Source organism: Rhipicephalus sanguineus, chromosome 1, assembly GCF_013339695.2.
Source record: "Rhipicephalus sanguineus isolate Rsan-2018 chromosome 1, BIME_Rsan_1.4, whole genome shotgun sequence".
Classification (NCBI taxonomy): domain Eukaryota; kingdom Metazoa; phylum Arthropoda; class Arachnida; order Ixodida; family Ixodidae; genus Rhipicephalus; species Rhipicephalus sanguineus.
Genome location: NC_051176.1, coordinates 217,885,230 through 217,912,744, shown reverse-complemented (window position 1 = coordinate 217,912,744; position 27,515 = coordinate 217,885,230). Strand labels below are relative to the sequence as shown.

Sequence of the window (27,515 nt, the reverse complement as noted above, 5' to 3'; positions counted from 1 at the left end):
ATGAGTTCATTGAAAAAGCAGACTGTTTTGTTGCGGGTATGTGCCATCAAGATTGGTATGTGCTGTAGTGGGTATGTGCCATCAAGATGGCACATGCCCCCTACGGAACAGTCTTCTTTCACTCTAATGTCTACCCAAGCGAACCAAAAACTTGGAGGACGCTTGAGCTTCGCCTTCAAGAGTAGAACGCGATAGCTTAATCGGGCCCCGTGCGCATCGCCTTCTCAATTGCTAGCCTGGCTTCGCTTATCCATGCGTGTCTCAACCGTGCCGCAAGGAAACGAACGTCTGTGCGTGTAATATTGTCTGTTTTAAATTATCTTAGAGTGCCTGCTGCAAGTACAGTTGCGCAGTGCATATTACGCCATAATTCGATCTTCCTTTTGCGAATCAGCGAAGGGCCCACTACGTGTCCGTAAGACAACACGCGAACCTACGCAGCTGCTCATTTTGTTGATGCTTTTGCTGCTGCTGATGATTAAATATGCCTGAGCACATTGTAATGAGTGGGCCTTTAAAACGACGACTCGTTCCGCAATTCTACACTTCTGCTACGCAATATTACATGCGTTAAGGGGACTCCTCCCACTACAAGACATTCGTGTAGTGTTTCTTTTTTTTTTTGCGAAGCGATTTCAAGCAGTGACGTCGCTCTGTGGTAGTACACCTGTTTGCAACGCAGGAGGAATGGGTTTGATTCTCACTCGAACCGAATATTTTTATAATTTATTTTATTTGTACCTTTCTTGATTATTCGGTCCCGGACAACCCTGATTATTCGCTCACAACCAACGACGCCGACACTGACGCCGACACCGGAATTTCTGCGAAACGAGCTCTTTAACACTGTCGCGTTAAAAGGTCACCAAACACTGTGGGCTAGCGCCTTTAAAGGCACTTAAATTTAACATTAAGGTCGTGGAAAGTATTTTTTATGAATAACGCGGCCTAAAGGTTTCGCTGAATTGCACGGAATTGGCGGTGCCGGTCACAAGAAGTACAAGGTCTTATGTTTTGAATATACTACTGCACATATATACGTGCACGAACTGCGCCACGCAGAGTAAGTTTCATACCGCAGCCTACAGTGTTCTTTCGCAGTGTCCCTTAACCGCCGCAAGTAATTCTAGCAAAAATGCACGCTGAAACACTCGTTTAAAACAGCAAAAATCAAACGCGTTTTATTGAACAAAAGGAAAACGTAATGAGCTGTAATGTGAAACATTATGTACAGGTGTCCTCTCCAGGATTCGAGATGGTTGATGTGCCGTTCGTTACCTGCAACGAGAATTACAGAACAAAGCATAAATGCACTGAAGTGAGCATATCAAATCATGTTGGTCGTCGAACGTTAATGAGTATGGATGTGCTCACAGTAGCTTATGGAATAATGGCGCGTAAATTCTGCGTCTGTCCTGATATGTCTGTGATGGCGTGTTACTTGTGGCATGTGTTCAGTGGTGTGTTCAATATGGCGTTGCAGCACGAGACGCCTTTGCAGTTCGCGTATCTTTTCTGTGGCAGACATACAAGAACATGCTTTAATATCATCACAAAAGACCATCTTGTCACGCAGATTTGTTATCCAATGCGCTTTCGTCATATTTAAAAATGTTTTGTTACATGACATTCTCAAAAGCAGAGAAAGTGGCCAATATCAAAAATTTCATGAGATATTGCAAGGGATAGGCGTAGGCCTCATGTCATACGCGTTAAAAAAAGTGTTTAGTATACGCTGTTCTTAAGTGTCATCCGGCTGCGACGTAAACTCATACATGCAAAAGTTGCGCATACACCAGTTCTTGCTCATAGCCGTGTTCTTATACAGCAAAAGAGAATGAGAAGACTGGACATCCACTCATTGAGAGGGTGATTTCATATATATAAAAAGGGAGCAGTGGTAAATGCGACTGTATCCGGTTTCACAGCTCAAATAAGCCTAAGTCTGAGGGACATTAGATACAAGTGCCCACACAACGCAACTCAGACGAGTGCAAACAAAAGCCTCGCCCACGCAGAGCGTAAGGGCCGCAATTACGCGAAGAGTGGGACAAGAGAAAAACGGTGGTAACCTACATCGATCTCGCACAAACACATATTCAAAGACGAGCGAGCAAACATTATATGTAGAACTGCACGTGGGTGTTTAAATTGCGTGTCCATCCTTCCTGCATGTTCACTATTCAAACCCAAGGTGTTTTCAGAATCACATGGCTGCATCACATGAACGCCGGATCGGGCTGGCAGGTAGCACTGAATTACGTACACACTCACGCTGAGGAATGGTCGGGAGGGCCAGCTCCCGTAGTGTCAGTGCCATCCGTGGGCCAAGCTGACGGGCAAGCCGACGGGAATTCCGTACGAGCTGTGAGCCAACTTGTAGGTCTTGAGGGAGCCACCGCCGTAGCCGCCGCCGTGGCCCAGAAGGAAGGCACCGCCACCGCCGCCACCGCCACCCAGGCCATGGCCGAGCACCACATTGCCACTGAACACTGGCAGAGTGACAGCACCCAATAGACCTGGCGAACAAAGAAAGGGAGCCAAAAGAATCGCGTGCCTGTAAACCTCTCGCCTTGCAGCGGAGTCGCCTCACAGCGTTCGTCGTCCATCCGGCCATGCGCGGCCAGAGCAGCTGTTATAACGCGCATTTGACCCTATCGAGGACAGGAGGAGGTCCCTAGTCGACCGTGTGAAAATGTGTGCTTTCCCGCTTTAGCCGTATATTTCTTCTGGAAAACCTCCCTACCTTTCCTGTCTTTCGTCTGTTGCTCTCTCTCTCTCTCCCACTGTGTACCATTCAAAATGGGAATCTGAGGCTGAATTCGCAAGGCTTGTCGTTTGTAAATGGTTCACTTGGCTGAGTCCCTTTGCAAATGCTATGCGCAATATTAGGACTGGCTGGCAATTTTTCTTAGAAGCGACTGTAGCCTAAGAGCCTTTTGTAAATGCGGCCGTTAGCCGAGACCGCGTTCACAAAGAGCACTCTCTTTAGAATTTTTCGCAAGTGAAACTTCCAGCCAATCTTCACGTTGCACATAACAGCGAAGGTGACCCGACAGTAATAAAGAACACTTTATAAACAAAACCTTTGTGAAATTGTGAATTCTATTCAATGAGCATGATTCGCTAAGCTTTTTGTTTGTAAGTGTTCTTCGCCAATGACCAGCTACTGTCAACAATGACATCTCGACAAGAATTTTTTTTTTGCTAACAGCTGTAGTAGAGCAACGGTTTTTTTTTTTGTGGATACGAGTCACGAGGCCATTTTTCTAGCACTAGTCTTTTCCTTCTTTTCACCCTTCGTATTTGGCTCAGACGCAGTTCGGAGGCCACCGAGCCGCCATCATTCGTGGGATTGGCCACTCAGCGTGACCGATATTAAAGGGGGCCTGCAACACTTTTTCAGCATGGTCAGAAAACGCCGCCGATCGGTAGTCGAGGCTCCTGAGAACGTGTGAGCCAAACATTACAGCGCAGCACGCGGCCTGGAATTTACAATTCATTCTCAAAGTCGGCTAGAAATCGCTCGCTCTTCTCTCGACAAATGATGCCAGAAGCTAAATGACCGCGCCATAAACACAAACTCCACGGCCATTGGCTGATTTGAGCATCGTGAGCTGCCTAATTACCGCGGCTGCCGTGGGATGCCGCGACTTGCCCACGCGCTCGTTCGAGATCGCACTGAAAGTAAGCCGCGTGTTCGAAGAATCAAAAGAAAAGAAACTGCTCGAGGTCATGACGCGCGCTGACGAAAGGACGCATCTCCTTGCCCCCTTGTCCCCCCCCCTCCCCCCCCCCCCCCCCGCCCTGCGTAACTTCCAGCGTGCTCGCTGAGACTAAAAGAGAAAGAAAAGGGCTTAAAGCGTGCGACAAAGCCCTGTAATTCCGCTCGTACTTGGCGGACTCTAAACGTTCTTGCGGCAGTCGATTCGTGAGGCGATAAACTCATTTAATGAAGCAATTCGATGATTACTTATTACTTGAAAAAGCGTTGCAGGGCCCCTTTAATAACCAATATCAAGAAGAAAATCTAACCTTAAAAATACTAAACTAACCCTCTTTGCTGACCGCATCGATTGCACAGCATCGCTCTTAGAGAGACGCGTGTTTGAATGATCTCATGTACAGTACGTGTTACCACTATTGATAGCCGCCCGTATTGTTAATCGATCTTGTGTATCAACGGTCCCTCTCTACGTATGTGCATGTTTGCTTGCAGTATAAGCTTCTGTTCCCAAGTTCATGTGCGTCATCGTAGGTTAAGTGAAGGGTGTCTGTCTGAATGAACAGGGGCGCTCAGGCTTCGCGCAACCGGATGGGGTCACCGCTCTCTTGGGGAATCCGCTTCCTCCTCGATTTACCCAGCCCATGTGGGCTCGTACCTTTGCCCCCTCCACCGCCACCTCTGGGGAGGCCATAGTGTCCGCTGAAGCTCAGCAGTTGCTCGAAGACGCTGCCCGCGTAGCCGAGGTAGTGGGCAGCGTTTCCCATGCTTGGGAGAACAGGCTTGGACGCAGCGATGAGGACGGGCGTGGTCTTCGCGATGACGGCGCCTCCCCCGTAACCGCCGCCGCCGCCGGCTTCGATGTGGACCAGGGCGCACAGAAGGCACACGGCAGACAGTGCCTGCGGTAGAGAATAGTGGTTGTGTTTTCAAGCCAGCACCAACAGTATGAAATAGAAACAAAGAGGCATATTATGCAGAAAATGCGGCTTTGGGTCTTCTAATGATTTATTCAGGCGACAACTCACGACCATTTCTTTTCTTTCTTTCTTTTTTCTTTTTCACGGACTAGGAGCGACTTCGGTTCGGGTTTCCGGTTTCAACATCTCGTGACAGGTCCGCGAGAAGAATAGGCGACCTTTTTTTTCACTCACAGTGGGTTCGATTTGTTTATTTATTTATTTATTTATTTATTTATTTATTTATTTATTTATAATACTGCAGGCGTTGAATGACCAAGAAAGAAAATCAAGAAATACAAAAATATTACTAATTAAACGCTTACAAAAGAATATTACGGCCATGTTTAAGAGTTCAGTACTCTGACAACATAATTATAACAACATATAATAGTCCGAAGTATAAAAACAGTTCTAAAATTGACGTAGTGAGTCTACAAGATTTGTGACACTTATCTGAGACTGACATACTTCAGGAAGAAAAAAAAAAGAACTTCACTGAATTCGTGGGATTTTAAATTTTCAGGCAAGTGAAACAATTAATATGGAAGTGCATTTCAATATGTAATCGTCTGCAGGAACAAAGAAAGAATGAAGAGGTTAATTCAGTCGGTCAAAATACAGAGTTAAGATATAAGTATGACTCGGACAAGTTTGTCGGATTCTTCCTGCAGTGTGACTGCAGTATAGACTATTTTACGGACGGGTTGCGGTGCCGCCATGCTGGGCTGTTAACCTTGCCGTGTTGTATCTTGAACAACTAAGCGAACAGTGTTACGCTGGGCGTATACACATGAAAACTGTTGGGTTGGTGCGTTCCTGACTTTATCAGTTCGCGTCAGATATACAAAAATAAGAAAACATTCGTTTAAGAGCTCATGATGGCGGCGCCCATATGCATTACGTAACATAGTCTATAGTATATACAAGTTAGCTTTAAGCACTTAAAAAGAAAGCATGGGAAGTTTACCCAAGGTGCGTAACCACATAGGAATTACCTGGTCAAGCTGACATCGTTGGAAAGAAAAGCTAGAGCAATATTTTCATTAAGTGAAGCAATTACATTAGTTTTCCAACTAGTTATATAATCTCACAGTACATGTTCATATCAAATTGTTAGAGATAATCGTCATTAAAATCTAGCGGCGTGTTTCTACATTTCAAGATGACCGCGTAGACCCACGTGACTAGCGTTAAACTATTAGTTCAACTTGGCTGATTGTGCACGCGGTCCCATGAAGCGCGGCTCGCAGTGCAACCGCAATGTGACGAAGAAGGGTGAACGTTAAATGAAGCTTCGCCACACCGTGCGATAAATATCTTGCCTGAGCTACATATGCGTCGAATCGGTATTTGTCCATAGCCCCAATCGCAATGCCCTCGTGGGAAGAGGGACGTACTACGACGGCAGATTCATTCTGCGCCATTGTTGCTGCAATTATTGTCGTAGTGAAAGATAATGGACCACGGACATTGTAGCTGTCTCGCGTTTTCGCGCACACTTAAACTGTTCCGGGGTTATAGAAGGGAAGACGGGGAAAGCAGAGAGGCAAGGGACGCGTAGAAACCTCCCAGATCTATATAGGGCCCCCTTTCGAGATGAGAAAGCTCCCACAAGTAACCAAGCACGAAGCCGTAGTGCTCGTTAGAAAAACCGGTTGAGAGAGAGAAAGAGGCTTTATAATGAATACTATTGAGAGAGGCCTGCATGGCTGCACGTCTACAGGGCGCTATTCCTGACGGGTGTAAGGAAAACTGAAATAACGTTCACTGTGCGCGACAGATACAGAACGTAAACAAAACACACCACAGCACTACACAAATATAGCACCTCAATGAGATCCGTGTCTCTAAGGAAACTTCAAAGAGCCTTCTATGCGCGGCATGCAGAGGCAGTCCATGGGAAAGTAGCGTCGCTTAGCTCAAGGGGTGTCGGCCTTTGGTGAATTTTCCGTTCAGACATTATACCTGCCAGGGAAGATTAAAGCTGCGTCTTTCCTTACGGTTGCACGCGGGGCAGAGTGGCGACTGTTTTCGTTTTGATAAATACGGTGCAGGCATGCTCGATCACGCCTACTGAGATCACATGGCTTGCAAAACTCGCACAAAGGACCGTAATTGCTTTTGAGTCCATACTGCTGTCCTCATCTCGGGAGTCCCGCCAGCAGGATATACGCTCCACACAACCATACACACAAGAACTGAGTTGCTCCTAAAGTAAGGTATCGGGAGTTTTTTCGCAGAGCTTTGGGCTGAACCAGCAATCCAACACTTCGCAGACAGAAGGCCGTCACAGCCGAGCAGTGTTGTGCTGCTTCGGTTTGTAAGCAGTTGACGTTGTGTTCATTTGTGCATGGCGATTTTAAGGTTAATATGTCGGTACGTGAATCTTTAAAGATGACCCAGGGACCGTTTTAATAGGCAAGTGGAAGCTCCTTTTAGTGCAGCCAGCTTCATAACGGTGGTTGTGGTCCTGTGAATGAGCTTCCCGGAAATAGTGACGCATGTTTACGGTACGAACGCAGCTATGGCAGAATATCAGTTGTCACAGAGTCGTCCGTGTAGACGCGACGATGTTGTCCTTAGCAGTATGTGGATATTGTGTGGCAGAGTGAAAATGTTCAGTTCTGCGCAGAGTTATTTCATGCCTGGCACAGTTGACGTGATGAGCCAGACAAAGAACTTCCGAGGGGGCAGAAAACGGGCAGGCCGCTCGTGCTGACGCCGTAGCAGGTCTGTGTCTTCATATAGATATGTGCCAACAAGAGGCGTTTCAGTGACTCTGACAACATATCGCCTCACGAGCGCTATTTAACTTCTGCCTTTGAAGAATTCGTTGTTACAGACGTCTACCAGTCGTTGATGTGTCCCAAGACATATCCCAGTTGTTCTCGCTTGCATTCCTCCTATTATATTCATGTTCATTCACTGGGTTCCTCGGTGACACCGGAATTCCACGTGAGTAACTGCCGCGTTCGAGGTGGATGATTTTGTTACTTGCGGCGGTTGCATTCGTTAGAGGTAAAGTCCCGATGGCTGTAAGTAATATCATAAAACGAGAGCTTTTCTCTGGATGCATTACAATGCTCCAGTGTTATTTTTGGTGCATAGGCCCGAAATGACGTTCGCATATTTCAGCAACGGCGTTATAAGTGATGTATGAGGTGATTTCTATGATCAAAGGCTTCTGTAAGGCTTGTCAGATTTAGCACAGTTTTGGAGGGTAAATCAGTTCTGCGGTGTCCGCAAGGTTGAGTAAGGTTAATGAAAGAGAAAACTTTCATCTACGTAATTAGAGCACAATGCTACAAATACGAGAATCCATGTAGATTTTTTCCAGAAACGAAGCTTCCCTGTTGACAAAAAATTCACCCGGCTCCGACGCCACAGATATATTTAGGCCTTGTGTCGGCCTGCCATTCGCCCGGTTAGCTCAGACGATCGAGAAACTGCTCCAAAAAAGGCCTGTGGTGCCAAGTTCGAATTCCAAATCACGACGCGTTTTTAGTCGATTGGAAAGCTTTCTTTCTGAAAAATTCGCATATCATCCACCTATTCGTGCTATAATCGGGTGGACAACAATTAATCTTTTTGTAGGATACGAGTACTCTTGATGAAAACGGATGAGAGTGTGTCAGTCGCCCCCAGAGTTCATGAAAAGGGGATGAGCAACTTTTATTTATGTCGTTATTCCAGCTTATGTTATTTGACACTGATCTACCTATATTGTTTGGCTCCGGAGACAAAGTAGCCTTTCTTTTTACTTGCACCAAGTTCAAACTAAATTTAAAAAAAAATCAACACCATTTCTCGCTTCTCACTTCATTCGTCAATGCTGTTAGTGTCCAAGTTAAGACAGAGCGTCTGGTGGCTGCCCATAAATTTTCATCTGCCAAATTGTACATTTCTACCTTCGAGCATAAAAATTTTTGAGAGTCTAATTAAATCCATTTTCTATAATTATTTGTAACATAAGTTATCGCGGGGCACAACGTCGACCGTTTTTCTGTATAAATATGAAAACGTTTGCTCTGTTTGGCCATTATTATAAACAATAGAAGCAAGGAAACGAACGACTGTGTACAACTGCTTGAACAGTGAGAGCAGTCTGCTGAATACGCGCTGGAATTGGATAAACACGCCGTGCAAGCCACGGGCGATATTCACGAAAATTTTCGCTCGTGAAAGCTCCTTGCCAATCTTTGGCTGCCTTCGCTAATATTACATGTCGAGCTTCCGGATTGATAAGAATGTTCTCTTACGACCTATCTTGGCGCAAAAAAAATAAAAATAAAAATAATCAATTTTGATACAATACATGCTATTAGGGAAGAATAGGGGGAGTCAATGGAACAGACTGCGCAGGAACAAGAAGCTTCGTTAACTCGGTCCCTGCTCCTTCAATCCGTTGGGTGGACGTGCCCGCAGGGCTGGAGCCCAGGTCACCTCTTTGGTTGGAACGGCCGTCCCCGTGGTCTGTATAACATTCGTCTGGGTCGTCTAAAAGAACTAGATGCCCTTATTACCTTGTGCTCTTATTTTTGCGCTATAAGGGAAATAATGAAGCACAACGAACGTTTTCTTCAAGATAGTCATTTCATTACCATTTATGGCATAGGTAGAGTAAGAGCTCTCACTGCAACGTCTCGAATTTCGGTGATTATTATCGCAAATTACGTGCGTTTCTCGTGATTTTTAAAAATGGGTTGTGGCATAAATCGTCACGCCCTGCAACTCTTCCATGTAAACAACGGCCCTAAAGTTAATAATTAAAAGGTTAATTGATTAATGTTTTATAATTACTCATATGAATGTAACTTTAAGTGTGGCAGAATTTGTACGCATCGGCGTAGAATTCGTTTGCGCAGACGACAAGGGCCTGACAGTCATAGCCTTTTTATAAAAAATCTGTATTGTCACACACACACACACACAAACACACAAACAAACACACACACACACACACACACACACACACACACACACACACACACACACACACACACACACACACACACACACACACACACACGCACGCACACACCCTGTATATAGCGTTGCATTTCAATCGGGCTCCTCTCTGATTTTTTACTTTTCTTACAGTAAATGTGCTGCGAAATTTCGCTATGGCACTATTGAGAACCGTAAGGACGTGTTTTGATTGTCCGATTCCCCGGATGCTTCCCATTTAAGTTCTTTTGTGTACTTAAGCGGCAAACTGTGCACGCTTCATCCGCAATCGCACCCAGGCTTGCAAAGCTGCTAACGCGATCCATTCAATAATGGCAGGGCAAGCACATCTCTCTGATTGAGTGCTAGACGGGTCACGGCTGTTATGCTCCAGTTGATCTGCTGGAGAGAACACGAGCAGTGTTCGCGGACTACGGGCTATCGACAAATTCTGGCCCCCGATGCGGCGTGAATGGGGCGACCACTGCGGCAGCATAGCGGCCCCGACATGAATGGCGGTCGATTCGAGGAGCGCAGCCTGCGCAGAATGGGCCGTCATATACACAATAAAGCTCGTCTTGTTGGCAGGCGCAATCTTGTGCCGATCGAGGCCGTGATATTCAGACCGTTCGTGACAGGCTGTTTGCGAACACTGTTCGGCGCATCCCGATAGGCATCGCGCCGCATGACCGGCGATATTCCTAAATAATAGACACCACGGTCACGGTATCACTCTAAATGGCACATTTGGACGAAAGCAGGCGCACCGCGAGCCATCGCTCCTCTGGGCAGCTGACAGGCTGGCGGCGATCACCGCCACCGCCGCTTCGTACGGGACGCCGGGTGCGACCCCCCCCCCTCCCTTTTCACATGCTCTTACGCCAAAGGGAGAACTCGTTTCGGGTTCCAGCGCCAGCGCGGCATCCATTGCACGGCTCGTTTGAACACCTCGCCGCGAGCAGCGGGCAGTAACGAACCAACACGAATGGGAGAGAGGAGGGAAGGGAGGGAAGCACTACTAAACAGCGAGGCGTGGATCTGCATAAGATTCGCTGGTCTGCGGATAACCCAAATTCAAGACCCCGCAAAAGGGGGGAGGAAGCGAAGTCCTGGCTGTTCAACGGCGAGGGGCTCGGGGGGGACCCGGCTGTCCAATTCCCGACTTTCCGCTAACCCCCTCTTCCACAGGCGCGCGCGTGGTAGTACGCGATGCAGGAGTCGCTGACCCTGCGTGATTGGCGTATCGCCGGCCTTCACCTTGGCGATGCCGAAAGAGAACGCGCCACCATCATCTTTTTCTATCACCGCAAGTCGGCTATACCCGGGCCAATGCGCGTTAGAGGGAGGGTGGCGAACCGACGCTTCTCGCGGGATGGTGGGCGCCCCAGGCCATGGAGGTGAATGTTGCAGGGGGAAGAGGAACACCATCAAGCACGCGCCGGCCGTCCTTATTCCGTGCTCCAAGACGAGAGCCGCACAAAGACGAATCATGATGCGCTTTCGTTTTTCGTTTCTCGCTGCAGGCTGCCGCGCATTCCTAACGCTGTTTGGCGGCCAATTTTCGCCGACGACCTCTCGAGGAACCTTTCAAGCCATCTTGTTTGCTTTTGCCGCCCGTTTCTGGTATTTTTGTTTTCGCTCCTGCCTTGTATAGCTTGCTCCTCCCTTTCCCGTGCATTCGGCTCCAAGATGTCTTTCGCGTTGCCTGTTCAACGGTGGCTGTTATCGCTTTGGCGCTTCCTCGCGGCAAGACGCTTCTATAACAAGACGTACTTTGCTTCTTTTAGCTGACGATACCGGCCGCTCTTTACTGCTTGTTGTGCCAATGGCTTATTTTACTTTGTTGGATTGTTTGTGAGGTAGTAGACACGCAAAGAGTGCGGATGGACGGAAAACAATGGACAATTTTTATCAAGATATTTGCTGCCGTCTCTTCCTTCCATGACATTTTTTTTTCTTTCTTATATGCTGAACATCGCATCTTGTTTTTGTTAGAGCAGTCCGTAGAACGCTGTTGCGTTGTCACAACTGGCAGCGGATTTTTTTGACCGCGTAAACTTTAGGCTCCTTCAAACACTAGGAGTTTAATTCTTGGAAAATGATCTAAAGACGTTATCTACGAAAGCGAAATGCACCTGTTGGCAAAATGCAGCCGTTTCTTTGCAATTAACCGCATCAAAGGTCACGGCCGGCGCCCATTAACCTTTTCCCTTATGATTCTGATATTTGAGTGTTGTTCTTCGAACAACTACCATATCGCATCCCCATCATTGGGTGTGCTGCACTGAAACGGCCAGCTTCGCGAAGATACACGCACAAGACAACGTTGCTTGGAGGGCTCATGCGTTAACAGGCGCTCCAAAAACATTTTGTTTTTCGAGTTGCGGGCTCCTGCACGGGCGTACAATCAGAATAAATTGAAGCGCGCACAAGAAAAAAAAATCAAGAACAAGCTGGTTCGCATTCACAAAAGCGTCTTACGCTAGTATTGTTCGTAACAGCAATGCTGGCCAATAACGATATTGGGCGTATAATCATCGGTGGGCCAATGGCAACGATCCCTTACGAACGAAAAACTTTGTGAGTTTGACCCCTGGTTACAATGCCTTACATGGAGATGACGACGTAGAAGCGCTCCTTAATCAGTGAAGTCCCAAACGTACATCTTGAAGCCAGAGTCACACTTAACCGTTAAACTTTTAACCGCACTTAGAAGCGTGATGACACGTATTAGTCGGTTTAGACTTGTTCGCAGTTAAATGTATGGGCTAATATGACATCGCGAAGTAATTCCGCCATGTTCGATGCCGCAGAAAGCTTGGACACTCATCATTGGTGCGTATGTAAAGTGCAGCTTCAGTATAGTGAAAGAGGCCCATGAGCGAGTATGCAGAAGGTACGGACACTGGTTAAGGCTATATCTATAGCGCACTAGATGAAAGGAGAGCAAATAAGGAAGTCATTAAGTCAGTGCAACTGACCAATCCAGGCTGCCAGGCCAACTCAACTTGCCTGCACGAAACATGCGCATTAACTGACCAACTGTATGTGGACAAGCACACGACGATGCTGAAAATCCGTGGAATCTGCTGACATTACGTTATCTTTATGTTAATTAATCTAACAGTTATGTTGCGATCGCGTGTACTGTTTAATCTCTGCAGAGCACATAATGTACGTAGTGTACACCTGGCCCTCACAATAGGAGTTCCAAAATGTGTTCACTCGTAATAAGGCGTCCTTAACTCTAGAATGAATAGGCAGGTGAACAAATTTCAGGCATCTCTTATATATTGCCATGCCACGACCATGTGACAATATGCTTCGAATGTAGCGTTTCCATGCCCACAGCGAACGTTACGTTGCGAAGTAATAATCTGTACAGAGCACATAATATACGTAGTGTACACCTGGCCCTCACAATAGGAGTTCCAAAATGTGTTCACTCGTAATAAGGCGTCCTTAACTCTAGAATGAATAGGCAGGTGAACAAATTTCAGGCATCTCTTATATATTGCCACGCCACGACCACGTGACAATATGCTTCGAATGTAGCGTTTCCATGCCCACAGCGAACGTTACATTGCGAAGTAATAATCTGTACAGAGCACATAATATACGTAGTGTACACCTGGCCCTCACAATAGGAGTTCCAAAATGTGTTCACTCTTAATAAGGCGTCCTTAACTCTAGAATGAATAGGCAGGTGAACAAATTTCAGGCATCTCTTATATATTGCCACGCCACGACCACGTGACAATATGCTTCGAATGTAGCGTTTCCATGCCCACAGCGAACGTTACGTTGCGAAGTAATAATCTGTACAGAGCACATAATATACGTAGTGTACACCTGGCCCTCACAATAGGAGTTCCAAAATGTGTTCACTCTTAATAAGGCGTCCTTAACTCTAGAATGAATAGGCAGGTGAACAAATTTCAGGCATCTCTTATATATTGCCATGCCACGACCACGTGACAATATGCTTCGAATGTAGCGTTTCCATGCCCACAGCGAACGTTACATTGCGAAGTAATAATCTGTACAGAGCACATAATATACGTAGTGTACACCTGGCCCTCACAATAGGAGTTCCAAAATGTGTTCACTCTTAATAAGGCGTCCTTAACTCTAGAATGAATAGGCAGGTGAACAAATTTCAGGCATCTCTTATATATTGCCACGCCACGACCACGTGACAATATGCTTCGAATGTAGCGTTTCCATGCCCACAGCGAACGTTACATTGCGAAGTAATAATCTGTACAGAGCACATAATATACGTAGTGTACACCTGGCCCTCACAATAGGAGTTCCAAAATGTGTTCACTCTTAATAAGGCGTCCTTAACTCTAGAATGAATAGGCAGGTGAACAAATTTCAGGCATCTCTTATATATTGCCATGCCACGACCATGTGACAATATGCTTCGAATGTAGCGTTTCCATGCCCACAGCGAACGTTACATTGCGAAGTAATAATCTGTACAGAGCACATAATATACGTAGTGTACACCTGGCCCTCACAATAGGAGTTCCAAAATGTGTTCACTCTTAATAAGGCGTCCTTAACTCTAGAATGAATAGGCAGGTGAACAAATTTCAGGCATCTCTTATATATTGCCACGCCACGACCATGTGACAATATGCTTCGAATGTAGCGTTTCCATGCCCACAGCGAACGTTACATTGCGAAGTAATAATCTGTACAGAGCACATAATATACGTAGTGTACACCTGGCCCTCACAATAGGAGTTCCAAAATGTGTTCACTCTTAATAAGGCGTCCTTAACTCTAGAATGAATAGGCAGGTGAACAAATTTCAGGCATCTCTTATATATTGCCATGCCACGACCACGTGACAATATGCTTCGAATGTAGCGTTTCCATGCCCACAGCGAACGTTACATTGCGAAGTAATAATCTGTACAGAGCACATAATATACGTAGTGTACACCTGGCCCTCACAATAGGAGTTCCAAAATGTGTTCACTCTTAATAAGGCGTCCTTAACTCTAGAATGAATAGGCAGGTGAACAAATTTCAGGCATCTCTTATATATTGCCATGCCACGACCACGTGACAATATGCTTCGAATGTAGCGTTTCCATGCCCACAGCGAACGTTACATTGCGAAGTAATAATCTGTACAGAGCACATAATATACGTAGTGTACACCTGGCCCTCACAATAGGAGTTCCAAAATGTGTTCACTCTTAATAAGGCGTCCTTAACTCTAGAATGAATAGGCAGGTGAACAAATTTCAGGCATCTCTTATATATTGCCACGCCACGACCATGTGACAATATGCTTCGAATGTAGCGTTTCCATGCCCACAGCGAACGTTACATTGCGAAGTAATAATCTGTACAGAGCACATAATATACGTAGTGTACACCTGGCCCTCACAATAGGAGTTCCAAAATGTGTTCACTCTTAATAAGGCGTCCTTAACTCTAGAATGAATAGGCAGGTGAACAAATTTCAGGCATCTCTTATATATTGCCATGCCACGACCACGTGACAATATGCTTCGAATGTAGCGTTTCCATGCCCACAGCGAACGTTACATTGCGAAGTAATAATCTGTACAGAGCACATAATATACGTAGTGTACACCTGGCCCTCACAATAGGAGTTCCAAAATGTGTTCACTCTTAATAAGGCGTCCTTAACTCTAGAATGAATAGGCAGGTGAACAAATTTCAGGCATCTCTTATATATTGCCATGCCACGACCACGTGACAATATGCTTCGAATGTAGCGTTTCCATGCCCACAGCGAACGTTACATTGCGAAGTAATAATCTGTACAGAGCACATAATATACGTAGTGTACACCTGGCCCTCACAATAGGAGTTCCAAAATGTGTTCACTCGTAATAAGGCGTCCTTAACTCTAGAATGAATAGGCAGGTGAACAAATTTCAGGCATCTCTTATATATTGCCATGCCACGACCACGTGACAATATGCTTCGAATGTAGCGTTTCCATGCCCACAGCGAACGTTACATTGCGAAGTAATAATCTGTACAGAGCACATAATATACGTAGTGTACACCTGGCCCTCACAATAGGAGTTCCAAAATGTGTTCACTCTTAATAAGGCGTCCTTAACTCTAGAATGAATAGGCAGGTGAACAAATTTCAGGCATCTCTTATATATTGCCATGCCACGACCATGTGACAATATGCTTCGAATGTAGCGTTTCCATGCCCACAGCGAACGTTACATTGCGAAGTAATAATCTGTACAGAGCACATAATATACGTAGTGTACACCTGGCCCTCACAATAGGAGTTCCAAAATGTGTTCACTCTTAATAAGGCGTCCTTAACTCTAGAATGAATAGGCAGGTGAACAAATTTCAGGCATCTCTTATATATTGCCATGCCACGACCACGTGACAATATGCTTCGAATGTAGCGTTTCCATGCCCACAGCGAACGTTACATTGCGAAGTAATAATCTGTACAGAGCACATAATATACGTAGTGTACACCTGGCCCTCACAATAGGAGTTCCAAAATGTGTTCACTCGTAATAAGGCGTCCTTAACTCTAGAATGAATAGGCAGGTGAACAAATTTCAGGCATCTCTTATATATTGCCATGCCACGACCATGTGACAATATGCTTCGAATGTAGCGTTTCCATGCCCACAGCGAACGTTACATTGCGAAGTAATAATCTGTACAGAGCACATAATATACGTAGTGTACACCTGGCCCTCACAATAGGAGTTCCAAAATGTGTTCACTCTTAATAAGGCGTCCTTAACTCTAGAATGAATAGGCAGGTGAACAAATTTCAGGCATCTCTTATATATTGCCACGCCACGACCATGTGACAATATGCTTCGAATGTAGCGTTTCCATGCCCACAGCGAACGTTACATTGCGAAGTAATAATCTGTACAGAGCACATAATATACGTAGTGTACACCTGGCCCTCACAATAGGAGTTCCAAAATGTGTTCACTCTTAATAAGGCGTCCTTAACTCTAGAATGAATAGGCAGGTGAACAAATTTCAGGCATCTCTTATATATTGCCATGCCACGACCACGTGACAATATGCTTCGAATGTAGCGTTTCCATGCCCACAGCGAACGTTACATTGCGAAGTAATAATCTGTACAGAGCACATAATATACGTAGTGTACACCTGGCCCTCACAATAGGAGTTCCAAAATGTGTTCACTCTTAATAAGGCGTCCTTAACTCTAGAATGAATAGGCAGGTGAACAAATTTCAGGCATCTCTTATATATTGCCATGCCACGACCACGTGACAATATGCTTCGAATGTAGCGTTTCCATGCCCACAGCGAACGTTACATTGCGAAGTAATAATCTGTACAGAGCACATAATATACGTAGTGTACACCTGGCCCTCACAATAGGAGTTCCAAAATGTGTTCACTCTTAATAAGGCGTCCTTAACTCTAGAATGAATAGGCAGGTGAACAAATTTCAGGCATCTCTTATATATTGCCATGCCACGACCATGTGACAATATGCTTCGAATGTAGCGTTTCCATGCCCACAGCGAACGTTACGCTGCGAAGTAATAATCTGTACAGAGCACATAATATACGTAGTGTACACCTGGCCCTCACAATAGGAGTTCCAAAATGTGTTCACTCGTAATAAGGCGTCCTTAACTCTAGAATGAATAGGCAGGTGAACAAATTTCAGGCATCTCTTATATATTGCCACGCCACGACCACGTGACAATATGCTTCGAATGTAGCGTTTCCATGCCCACAGCGAACGTTACATTGCGAAGTAATAATCTGTACAGAGCACATAATATACGTAGTGTACACCTGGCCCTCACAATAGGAGTTCCAAAATGTGTTCACTCTTAATAAGGCGTCCTTAACTCTAGAATGAATAGGCAGGTGAACAAATTTCAGGCATCTCTTATATATTGCCATGCCACGACCACGTGACAATATGCTTCGAATGTAGCGTTTCCATGCCCACAGCGAACGTTACATTGCGAAGTAATAATCTGTACAGAGCACATAATATACGTAGTGTACACCTGGCCCTCACAATAGGAGTTCCAAAATGTGTTCACTCTTAATAAGGCGTCCTTAACTCTAGAATGAATAGGCAGGTGAACAAATTTCAGGCATCTCTTATATATTGCCACGCCACGACCATGTGACAATATGCTTCGAATGTAGCGTTTCCATGCCCACAGCGAACGTTACATTGCGAAGTAATAATCTGTACAGAGCACATAATATACGTAGTGTACACCTGGCCCTCACAATAGGAGTTCCAAAATGTGTTCACTCTTAATAAGGCGTCCTTAACTCTAGAATGAATAGGCAGGTGAACAAATTTCAGGCATCTCTTATATATTGCCATGCCACGACCACGTGACAATATGCTTCGAATGTAGCGTTTCCATGCCCACAGCGAACGTTACATTGCGAAGTAATAATCTGTACAGAGCACATAATATACGTAGTGTACACCTGGCCCTCACAATAGGAGTTCCAAAATGTGTTCACTCTTAATAAGGCGTCCTTAACTCTAGAATGAATAGGCAGGTGAACAAATTTCAGGCATCTCTTATATATTGCCACGCCACGACCATGTGACAATATGCTTCGAATGTAGCGTTTCCATGCCCACAGCGAACGTTACATTGCGAAGTAATAATCTGTACAGAGCACATAATATACGTAGTGTACACCTGGCCCTCACAATAGGAGTTCCAAAATGTGTTCACTCTTAATAAGGCGTCCTTAACTCTAGAATGAATAGGCAGGTGAACAAATTTCAGGCATCTCTTATATATTGCCATGCCACGACCACGTGACAATATGCTTCGAATGTAGCGTTTCCATGCCCACAGCGAACGTTACATTGCGAAGTAATAATCTGTACAGAGCACATAATATACGTAGTGTACACCTGGCCCTCACAATAGGTGTTCCAAAATGTGTTCACTCTTAATAAGGCGTCCTTAACTCTAGAATGAATAGGCAGGTGAACAAATTTCAGGCATCTCTTATATATTGCCATGCCACGACCATGTGACAATATGCTTCGAATGTAGCGTTTCCATGCCCACAGCGAACGTTACATTGCGAAGTAATAATCTGTACAGAGCACATAATATACGTAGTGTACACCTGGCCCTCACAATAGGAGTTCCAAAATGTGTTCACTCGTAATAAGGCGTCCTTAACTCTAGAATGAATAGGCAGGTGAACAAATTTCAGGCATCTCTTATATATTGCCATGCCACGACCATGTGACAATATGCTTCGAATGTAGCGTTTCCATGCCCACAGCGAACGTTACATTGCGAAGTAATAATCTGTACAGAGCACATAATATACGTAGTGTACACCTGGCCCTCACAATAGGAGTTCCAAAATGTGTTCACTCGTAATAAGGCGTCCTTAACTCTAGAATGAATAGGCAGGTGAACAAATTTCAGGCATATTGCCACGCCACGACCACGTGACAATATGCTTCGAATGTAGCGTTTCCATGCCCACAGCGAACGTTACATTGCGAAGTAATACGAAAAGCTGTAGCAGATAAGCACGAAAGCCACAACAAAATCCTATCCGCGCTCCAGCAAGTGTAGGAGCAAATGTTATGTGCACGTATAGGTGGCTATCCAAGCACATTTCGCTGTTTGTCAAAGTGTCACTCTCAACAATGTCCGTGTATGGCAAGCAATTTTGTGTGCATGACGCGATCGTACATGCTGCGATTACGCCAAGGCGATGACACGACAACGCTAGCGTGGCCAGGAGGATATTGCAATCGGGCGAAGATACGTTACAACGTGTTCAGTTATGGTTAATCTCTAGCGTGTCAGGCTGATATCAAAGGCGGTGCTCTGTAGCGTATCAACTCAGCGCTTAGGATGTCACGAAGAAAGACGGAAAAAACTGGTGGCGTCTATTGTCCGACTTGACACATGAGTCAGTCGTCTTAAGTCATTATAGATTCCGTGAGGGTATGAATAGCGGTGAAGTTGTAATGCACCCGATTCATATAAATCAGACTGCCCCATTAGGCGTACAGCATCGGGCTGCTGCGCTGGGGACCGTGGTTCAAGTTCCACCATCGCACACATAATATCGAAGACGATCTTAAGGTTGCGAGAGAGGAACCTGTCTGCAGCAAACTGCCCAAGAGGCAAAAAAAAAAAAAAACACACGAAAAGTTCTTCATTAAAAAAAAAAAAGAAACACGCCCAATGAATACGAAGTTTATCATACTGGTTTCTCGGTCGGGTAGCCTACAAGCCGTTCATTACCGCAACTGCTTGATAGCAAGCAGAGGAAATGCCGAATGGCGTATAGGATATCGCAGAATACGACACCTACTCCGCGTTTAGACATGGGGTACACAGGAATTATCCGTGTCCTGCCTATGTCCGGCACCTTTGGCTCGTTTATCACCCTCTCCACGTATCAGGCATCCGGCCCGTCGTACGCTTGGGCGAAACTCTTCTTCCTGCTTTTTCTTCTGTTCGATGCCGACAGTGGCGGCCGTATTTCTATGGAGGCTATTATGTAAAAATGTTCGTGTTCTTACATTTAAGTGCGCGTTATGAAATACCACGCGAGCCCCGCCACGGTGGTCTAGTGGTTATGGCGCTCTACTGCTGACTTGAAGGTCGCGGGATCGAATCCCGGCCGCGGCTGCTGCATTTTCGATGGAGGCGAAAATGTTTGAGGCCCGTGTACCTAGATTTAGGTGCACGTTAAAGAACCCCATGTGGTCGAAATTTCCGGAGCCCTCCAATACGGCGTCTCTCATAATCATATCTTGGTTTTGGCACGTAAAACCCCAGATATTATTATTATTATTGAAATCCCACGTGAGGAAAATCATTATGGTATCATCGCACTACGGCAAGCCTCATAATAATATCGTGCGTTTCGCACGTGAAACCCCATAATTGAGTTTCTTTTTAAAACTATTTTTCTTTCCATCACCGGGCCTCCTCCTTCCCTGTCCGTGAGGTAGAATGGAGTACGTATTCTGCACTTCTTGGCCGTATTATAATACGCCGTCTTTAGGAGCCGTTACACAATTCCTCACATATTATCGATTACAATTCCTAAAACACAGGGACGGCACTGCTGTTCGACATATTGCAATAAATGATAACAATGCTTTATTCCAGGGAAGTTTCGTCTGTCGTTTTCTAACAATGGCTGCATTATATGCTTACTGAGGCATATTATTATTATTATTATTATTATTATTATTATTATTATTATTATTATTATTATTATTATTATTATTAGTAGTAGTAGTAGTAGTAGTAGTAGTAGTAGTAGTAGTAGTAGTAGTAGTAGTAGTAGTAGTATAGGCATAACATGCCAGCCTTCCACCTCGAAAGCTAAGTATACCTTCGTCACAACATTTTTATGTGGCAACAATCCCTGTTTAACAAATGACAGTACAGTGCAGTTTGGCGGGTCCTTTAATTGACTACAAACTGCACTTTATGTAAATTACTGCGTGAAATATGGAAGCATATACGCATTTGCTGTAGCTGCTTGATTTCTCCCCTTTATCACTTTTGCTCATCACGTATCCGCTGGCTGTTACGTATTGAATGATGCAAGCGTTCTATTTAGAGCATATTCAATGTTACGCAAATATCGAAGTATAAACCAGCAATCACGTATCCGCTGGCTGTTACGTATTGAATGATGCAAGCGTTCTATTTAGAGCATATTCAATGTTACGCAAATATCGAAGTATAAACCAGCTTGTTCCAGGTTTAATGGAGCGACGGGTGGTGGGCTTCTAAGGTGTCCTCCGTATAGATAACCAGCCAGTGTCTCATTGGAATTTTGCAAATATTACAACAAGCAAACCTGCCACTCAGCGAGACGAGATATGTCACTGCTGCGAGCCTCATCATCGCTTCAAAATTAGGCAATACATGCCACGTCTGCAGGTTCAACGATTCGCGATCATTACAGCGATCTGATAATGGAACTCCAAACGGTTCATGCAACTGTGAAAGCTGTCGTCCCTAAGCAGCCTGCGGTCAGACAGTCATCAGAGATTCATTCGCGGCAATTCAAGAGCTCCAGAAAGTACAGGTGATGCAAGTCTGCAAGGCTGTGCTGTGAGCCCTCATAACATCGCTATTGATCAGCAGGCACAGAACCCGTCCGAACCAGATCGTCGCTTCCACACAACTCTTGCTTCAATCCCGCACGCTGCCGCGCTCCTCTAAAGCATACATGTAGTAATCATCGACGATGATCATGTAAGCAAGCAAATAGCCGGACCGGCCATCAACGGGCGTTCATCACAGCCCGTATATCAGGCCCGTAGCCAGGAATTTTTTTCGGGGGGGGGGGGGGGGGGCACTTCCTGAAAACCTTGACTATTTGAGAAAAACGCCTATTTTCATGATTTATTTTCGATAAAACACCATGTGTCATCAAAATTTCGAGGGGGAGAGGGGGGGGGGGGGGGGCTGGCGTATATGTAGCAAAACAAGGAGCCATTCCACTCTGTGAAGGTGGACAACCAGCGAAGCTGTTTAGCACACGTCACAGAGGTGGCGACACAGAGTTTCGAACCACAGCCGATCACACAGTCTACGACTAAACCCGAAATATCCGTGAGAAAGTCCCTTTTGAATTTGAGCAGCATGCGTACTCTGTAAGAGAAGCAGTTTTTCTCCACATACGATTCACTCGTCCGGCTTTCATTTAATGTGGAAAGCTCGCGTGGAATGCTCGCGTCTCCTTCTGCCTCTGCTTAACTGCTAAGTCCTACTAAATGCCGTTGGGTGCACGTCAACAGATACCGCAGTTAGATTAACAAGCAACACAGGCATACACATATAGTGTAACACGTACCAAACATAATTCTACATGGCAAGCCTGCATCGAAATAAAAGAAAATAAGTCAGCTATTATAATCTTTACGCAGGAGTTAATGATCGAGACCAGGTGATGGGAAAATGTTCTTACCGAATTCTACAAACGCCATAAATATCGTGACCAATTAAAGCAATAAGCTATAACTAGCTTGTCACTTTACAAGCTCATAGACGGGCTCATTGCAGAGTGCTTAATAGGTTTACAGGTTTTAATGGGTGTATAATAGGTTAAGTTTTCACTAACTCATAAGTCGTAATCATAACACGTATTTCAACACGGACGGCCATATTTCTCAAATACTTGTCACATTGTCGGATTTGAGGTACATGGTGAGAGACCATTTATTCAAAAGGTGAGGTGCTTTGCCTGTATATAAAACGTTTATCCGTGAATTATATAATTGTTTTCATTACACAACCTCAATGTACGCTTTTGGACGCTCCCCATTTTTCATTTAAAAAAAAAAAGGTAACTAAGTGCGGTCCGCTGTTCAGCTCATGTTCGTGGGTTTCATATATTCGGATTTGAACTAAGAATCTTCGAAGTTACCATCGTGATATTTGGCAAGAGAAGCCGTGGCCGTGTACTTCGTTAGGCTATGATTACCAGCATAATTTTTCCCCTGTTGCTACAAATGGCGGTAATCGGTATTGAGGAATCTGTTCAAGAACGGGGAGTTGTCGCGATGATTTTATGTTATTCTGCAAAACTGCAGCTTTCTGCTGACGAAGCCATGGTCAGAAAAGGCTGCGTGCAGCATAATAGTGCAGTCTTGAGAGTTGAGTGGAGTGTCAGAACAATTCACAGAAATTTGTCACGAGGTTTGATCGACGAGGTCTGATGTCACGAGGTCTGATCTTCGAAGTAACCATCGTGCTATATGGCAAGAGAAACCGTGACAACATCCTTCCGTCATTAGCATAATTTTTAACTTGTTGCTACACATAGAGGTAATCGGTAATGAGGAATCTGCCTGTTAGTGATGCGCGCCTGCTTCCGCCTATTGTTTACTGACTTCTTCCCTTATTATTATTGGCTATCAGACCGTAGTTAAAATTCAGCGTCTAATTAATCAGGGTCTCAGTTATTGAAGGTGAAAATATCTGTCAGCTAAAGCGATATCAACGCAACGCTGCGAGGGAGGAATTCTTTTTGCATTAAATATTTTTCTCACTAGTCAAGGGCCGGGTGGAATTCGCGGACATTTTAGTTTTGAGGGCAGTTTTTTTATTTGCCGGCAACCTTTGTCAATGAAACACGTATGTTCGACATCGCGACTGGCTGGCATATTCGCTTACGAGAAATCCATTCCAGAGTGGGAGGTATGAATGAACGCGGACCGGAATTTGAAAATCTTCTTATTCATGAGTATTGTGTGTCATTGACCAGTTGTCCCTATTATTGTTATGTCCGCCATCAGAATTACATGGAATTTGCAGTAAAGCTGGATTTGTTCGCAAAAAAAAATTCATCCAAACCTGAGAGCTCACAACAATTAGAGAAGACGGTCGGCCAGTGGCAAACGGCACTTGCAAACGAAAGATTTCGTGAAATGAAATTTAGCTCCAGGCACCCCGTATTCATAAGAAGCTTTTATGCTTAAATTGCTCTTAAGACAAAATTTAACAAAACCCAGGTGATGGACATATCATTTGTGACGGCAGTTGATCAAGTGCGCAGATCATGTACGAATAAAAAGCTTCGTTAATAGGGCCCTAGTACTCTTAATTTGATTTTATCTATCTATCTATCTATCTATCTATCTATCTATCTATCTATCTATCTATCTATCTATCTATCTATCTATCTATCTATCTATCTATCTATCTATCTATCTATCTATCTATCTATCTATCTATCTATCTATCTATCTATCTATCTCGTTTGCCTTATTCATGAAATATAATGCCAACGACATCGAATTGGTACCGAATTTCGTGCCTTTTTTTGTGTAGGCAGAACATATCAACTCTTAACTCATGATACGCCATCAAAAATTAGATCCATATTCACAGAAAGCTCTTATTCTTGAACATTTCGTAAAAAAAAAAGAAAAGAAAAAGAAACGTTCATCCAATCCTGTTACTAAATAGGATATTAAAGCAGCCAGCCAATGAAAAAAATTCATTTACGAACGCAAAATGGTTTAAATTCTGCCCGTGATGCCTAAAGGGCGTAATTTCGCTTACGAAAATGACGTGGTAGCGCAGCTTAAATTCCTGGGACTGCAATTGGTTTTGAGCGATGCTGTCACGGATGGCTCTAAATTATTTTTGACCCCCTTGTGCAGCTTGACGTGCACCTTAATCTGAGTATGCACGGGTGTTATTGGATTACGCCTTCATCGAAATGCAGCCGTCGCTGCCGGCAACCAAACCTGTGACCTCGTGTTCAGTAGCAGTAGCACACCGCAGTGGATTAAGAAGATAATTTGAGCATCGGCTACAGGTGTGACCTCTCTATATAAACATGCACGCGTGTTGATTTTCAGGAAGAGTTGGATATGAAGCTAAGTTCAAATATTGGACATCTTAGAGATACTATTTGTAACGTGATGTACAGCGTTCTATCGGCACGATTTCGCTCGTGAGATCCTGATTATACTTTCTCACTGCAAACCACAGTAATGATTGGTGATTGTTATGGTTTTACATCCTAGAACCACGATATGGTTATGAGGGACGCCGTAGTGGAGAGCTCCGGAAATTTTGACCACCTGCTGTTCTTTAACGTGCACCTACATCAAGGGCGTAGCCAGAAATTTTTTTCGGGGGGGGGGGGGGGTTCAACCATACTTTATGTATGTTCGTGCGTGTGTATGTATGTGTGCGTGCCTATATACACAAGCAAAATTGAAGAATTTCGGGGGGGGGGGGGGTTGAACCCCCCCAACCCCCCTCTTGGCTACGCCCCTGACCTACATCTATGTACAGGGGCCTCGAGCATTTCGCCGCCATCGAAATGCGGCCGTCGCGGCCGGTATTCGATCCCGCGACCTCCGGGTCAGCAGTCGAGCGCCATAACCACTAGACAACCGTGGCAGGTAAACCACAGCAAGGACACGTTTTTCGCATTGATGTTGCAGATATATTTGCGTACTGTTTTCATCTTCCTTGTTCATTTTTTCCGTATATATACGCTTGCAACTGCAACACCGAAGCTATCGTACCACCTTTGCGGTAGAGTTTTCAGTGCATGATTTGTTGTGAAATATAACTAACAGTGACGTTCAGATTGATTTCTTCCAAAGCTACAATTTTACCCTGGGCGCAAAACCCGACCTCCCTTTAGGTGTAGACCAAGAAAGTTATCATACGAAGGCGAGTATCACGTTGAACCGCTGCTTTCAATGCTCGGGCTGTCGTTCAGTGAATGCACCGGTCCGAGCTTCAACTCGTGCCTTCGTATACTTTTCATGAGTTATTGTTACAGTATAAACTGAAAATTATCGGCGCTGCTACTGTAGAGAATGACTAGTTTCGCTTAGAAAAGCAGAAGAGACACTGGTAAGGACATGTGAATATATAGATCATTTTACATGACTTCCTGTAGCGATGGTGTTGATTTCCTGTTAATGACGCTCCGTTCTGGGCGACTGAATTGGTTGTGATTAAATAGAGTTTGCCCTGAGCAGCTTGCCGATGGCTATACAGAAACTATAGAAGACTCCTATACCATACTCTAGGAAGAATACTCTCAGTTGGTGAACCGCATTTTTCAGTCATTTTTAAATATCTTTAGTCGCGAGCGAGGGTATAAGGAACGTATTATAAGTGTCCTCTTCATGTTGCTACGGCAAATTCTCGCGCTTGGTTAGACCTAACGCTGATGCGCGCGCCATCATGCTCAGGGCGTCCTTATACCTTAGTGGAGTCCGATTCATCGCAAAACTACAGCCGTCGGATGAAGATCAAGAAACTTGCAAATGCATTGCTGAATTATATGCACAATGCGCAGTCCGCGGAATGGTTTCTTTCACCGGTTTTGTTGCAGCCCTGAAGGCCAAATCCTTACGTATAAAATTATTGCAGTTACGTTGTATCACTGTAACGATAGACGCGTCCCATCTGACGACGAACGGTTTGGGCTAGTTGGCGAGAATTCACTGTTTGACGGAAGCACAACACAGGACACATGTATAGGAAGTTAAAGCAGCGTCCTCTGTTCATTGGCTGAACAGTCATTCGCGTGTCGGTTTTCGTACACGCACACCCGGTTTGCTTTTCAGCCGTCTAAGCGCACTATGCCTTCTCTACACGAACTGAAAACAAAAATAACGCTGAGGGTCAGACTAGCGGTTCATTGCGCGCGGCACGGAAGCGTCCGTCGAAGGTGCACGACCGGAAGGTCTGCTCCACCGGAACAAGCGGCCGGAGGACACTCACCACGCCTCTCATGATGGTCCTAGTTGGTGCCAATCGGTGCGCCGATACAAATAACACTTGGTGGCGGCGAGCTGCTGACCTTTGGCGAGGCGATCGGACCTCGAAAACACGGCAAAGAGGACGGACGGGTTGCACGCGCTCCGCGCACTGCGCTGCTTCAGCTGCTGCTATCGCTTGCGGCGGGACCCGGCAGAAGCAACTGGCATGCCTCGGTGGGATGAGCGGCGCTTATATAGCGGGAGGAGGAAGCGTCCGCTCCTCCAGCCGGGAACTGACCTAGAGAAAACTGTAACAGAAAGGGAAAGAGCCGGCGCGCCGAAATAGAAGGCACCGAACACACCGGGTGTGCCCGCACGTCACTCCGCTCCCGCGTGTGCATGCGCGGGGAAGAAGAGACCGGTGCGTGTTTGTGTGTACGAGAGAGTCTCTTGATGCTGCTTCTGCTCATCATGACTGCGGCGGCTCTCTCGCTGGGCAGGCGCTTAATTGCCGCGTGAGTAGGAGGAAGGGACACGGCCGGCACTCTTCCCCGTCCGTACTCTTCTTGTCATTCTTCGCCTGTCATTTTGTAAAACACGGCTCTCTCTCTTT

The 27,515-nt window shown here is 45.2% G+C and overlaps 1 protein-coding gene across 2 annotated transcripts; it reads right to left on the bottom strand.

The window, feature by feature from the left end:
• Window positions 1-1,154: 1,154 nt before the first annotated feature.
• LOC119387611 (acanthoscurrin-1-like) lies at window positions 1,155-27,142 on the bottom strand. Of its 2 annotated transcripts, none has more exons than XM_037655054.2 (4): window positions 26,925-27,142; window positions 4,383-4,626; window positions 2,267-2,519; window positions 1,155-1,278 (listed from the first exon to the last, which is right to left on the bottom strand). In XM_037655054.2, exons 1-3 carry the CDS (start codon window positions 26,934-26,936, stop codon window positions 2,311-2,313), a joined length of 465 nt encoding a protein of 154 aa, XP_037510982.1. In that variant the 5' UTR covers window positions 26,937-27,142; the 3' UTR covers window positions 1,155-1,278; window positions 2,267-2,310. The 2 variants fall into 2 exon arrangements, with proteins under 2 accessions (XP_037510982.1, XP_037510990.1); XM_037655062.2 differs by having other exon boundaries at window positions 2,275-2,519.
• Window positions 27,143-27,515: the final 373 nt, after the last annotated feature.

Bases quoted from the DNA above. Each gene is read 5' to 3' on its own strand.
- LOC119387611 (XM_037655054.2), bottom strand. The intron at 2,520-4,382 runs GTACGAGCCCAC...TTTGTTCGCCAG, and splicing joins TGGCGGTGGAGGGGGCAAAG to GTCTATTGGGTGCTGTCACT.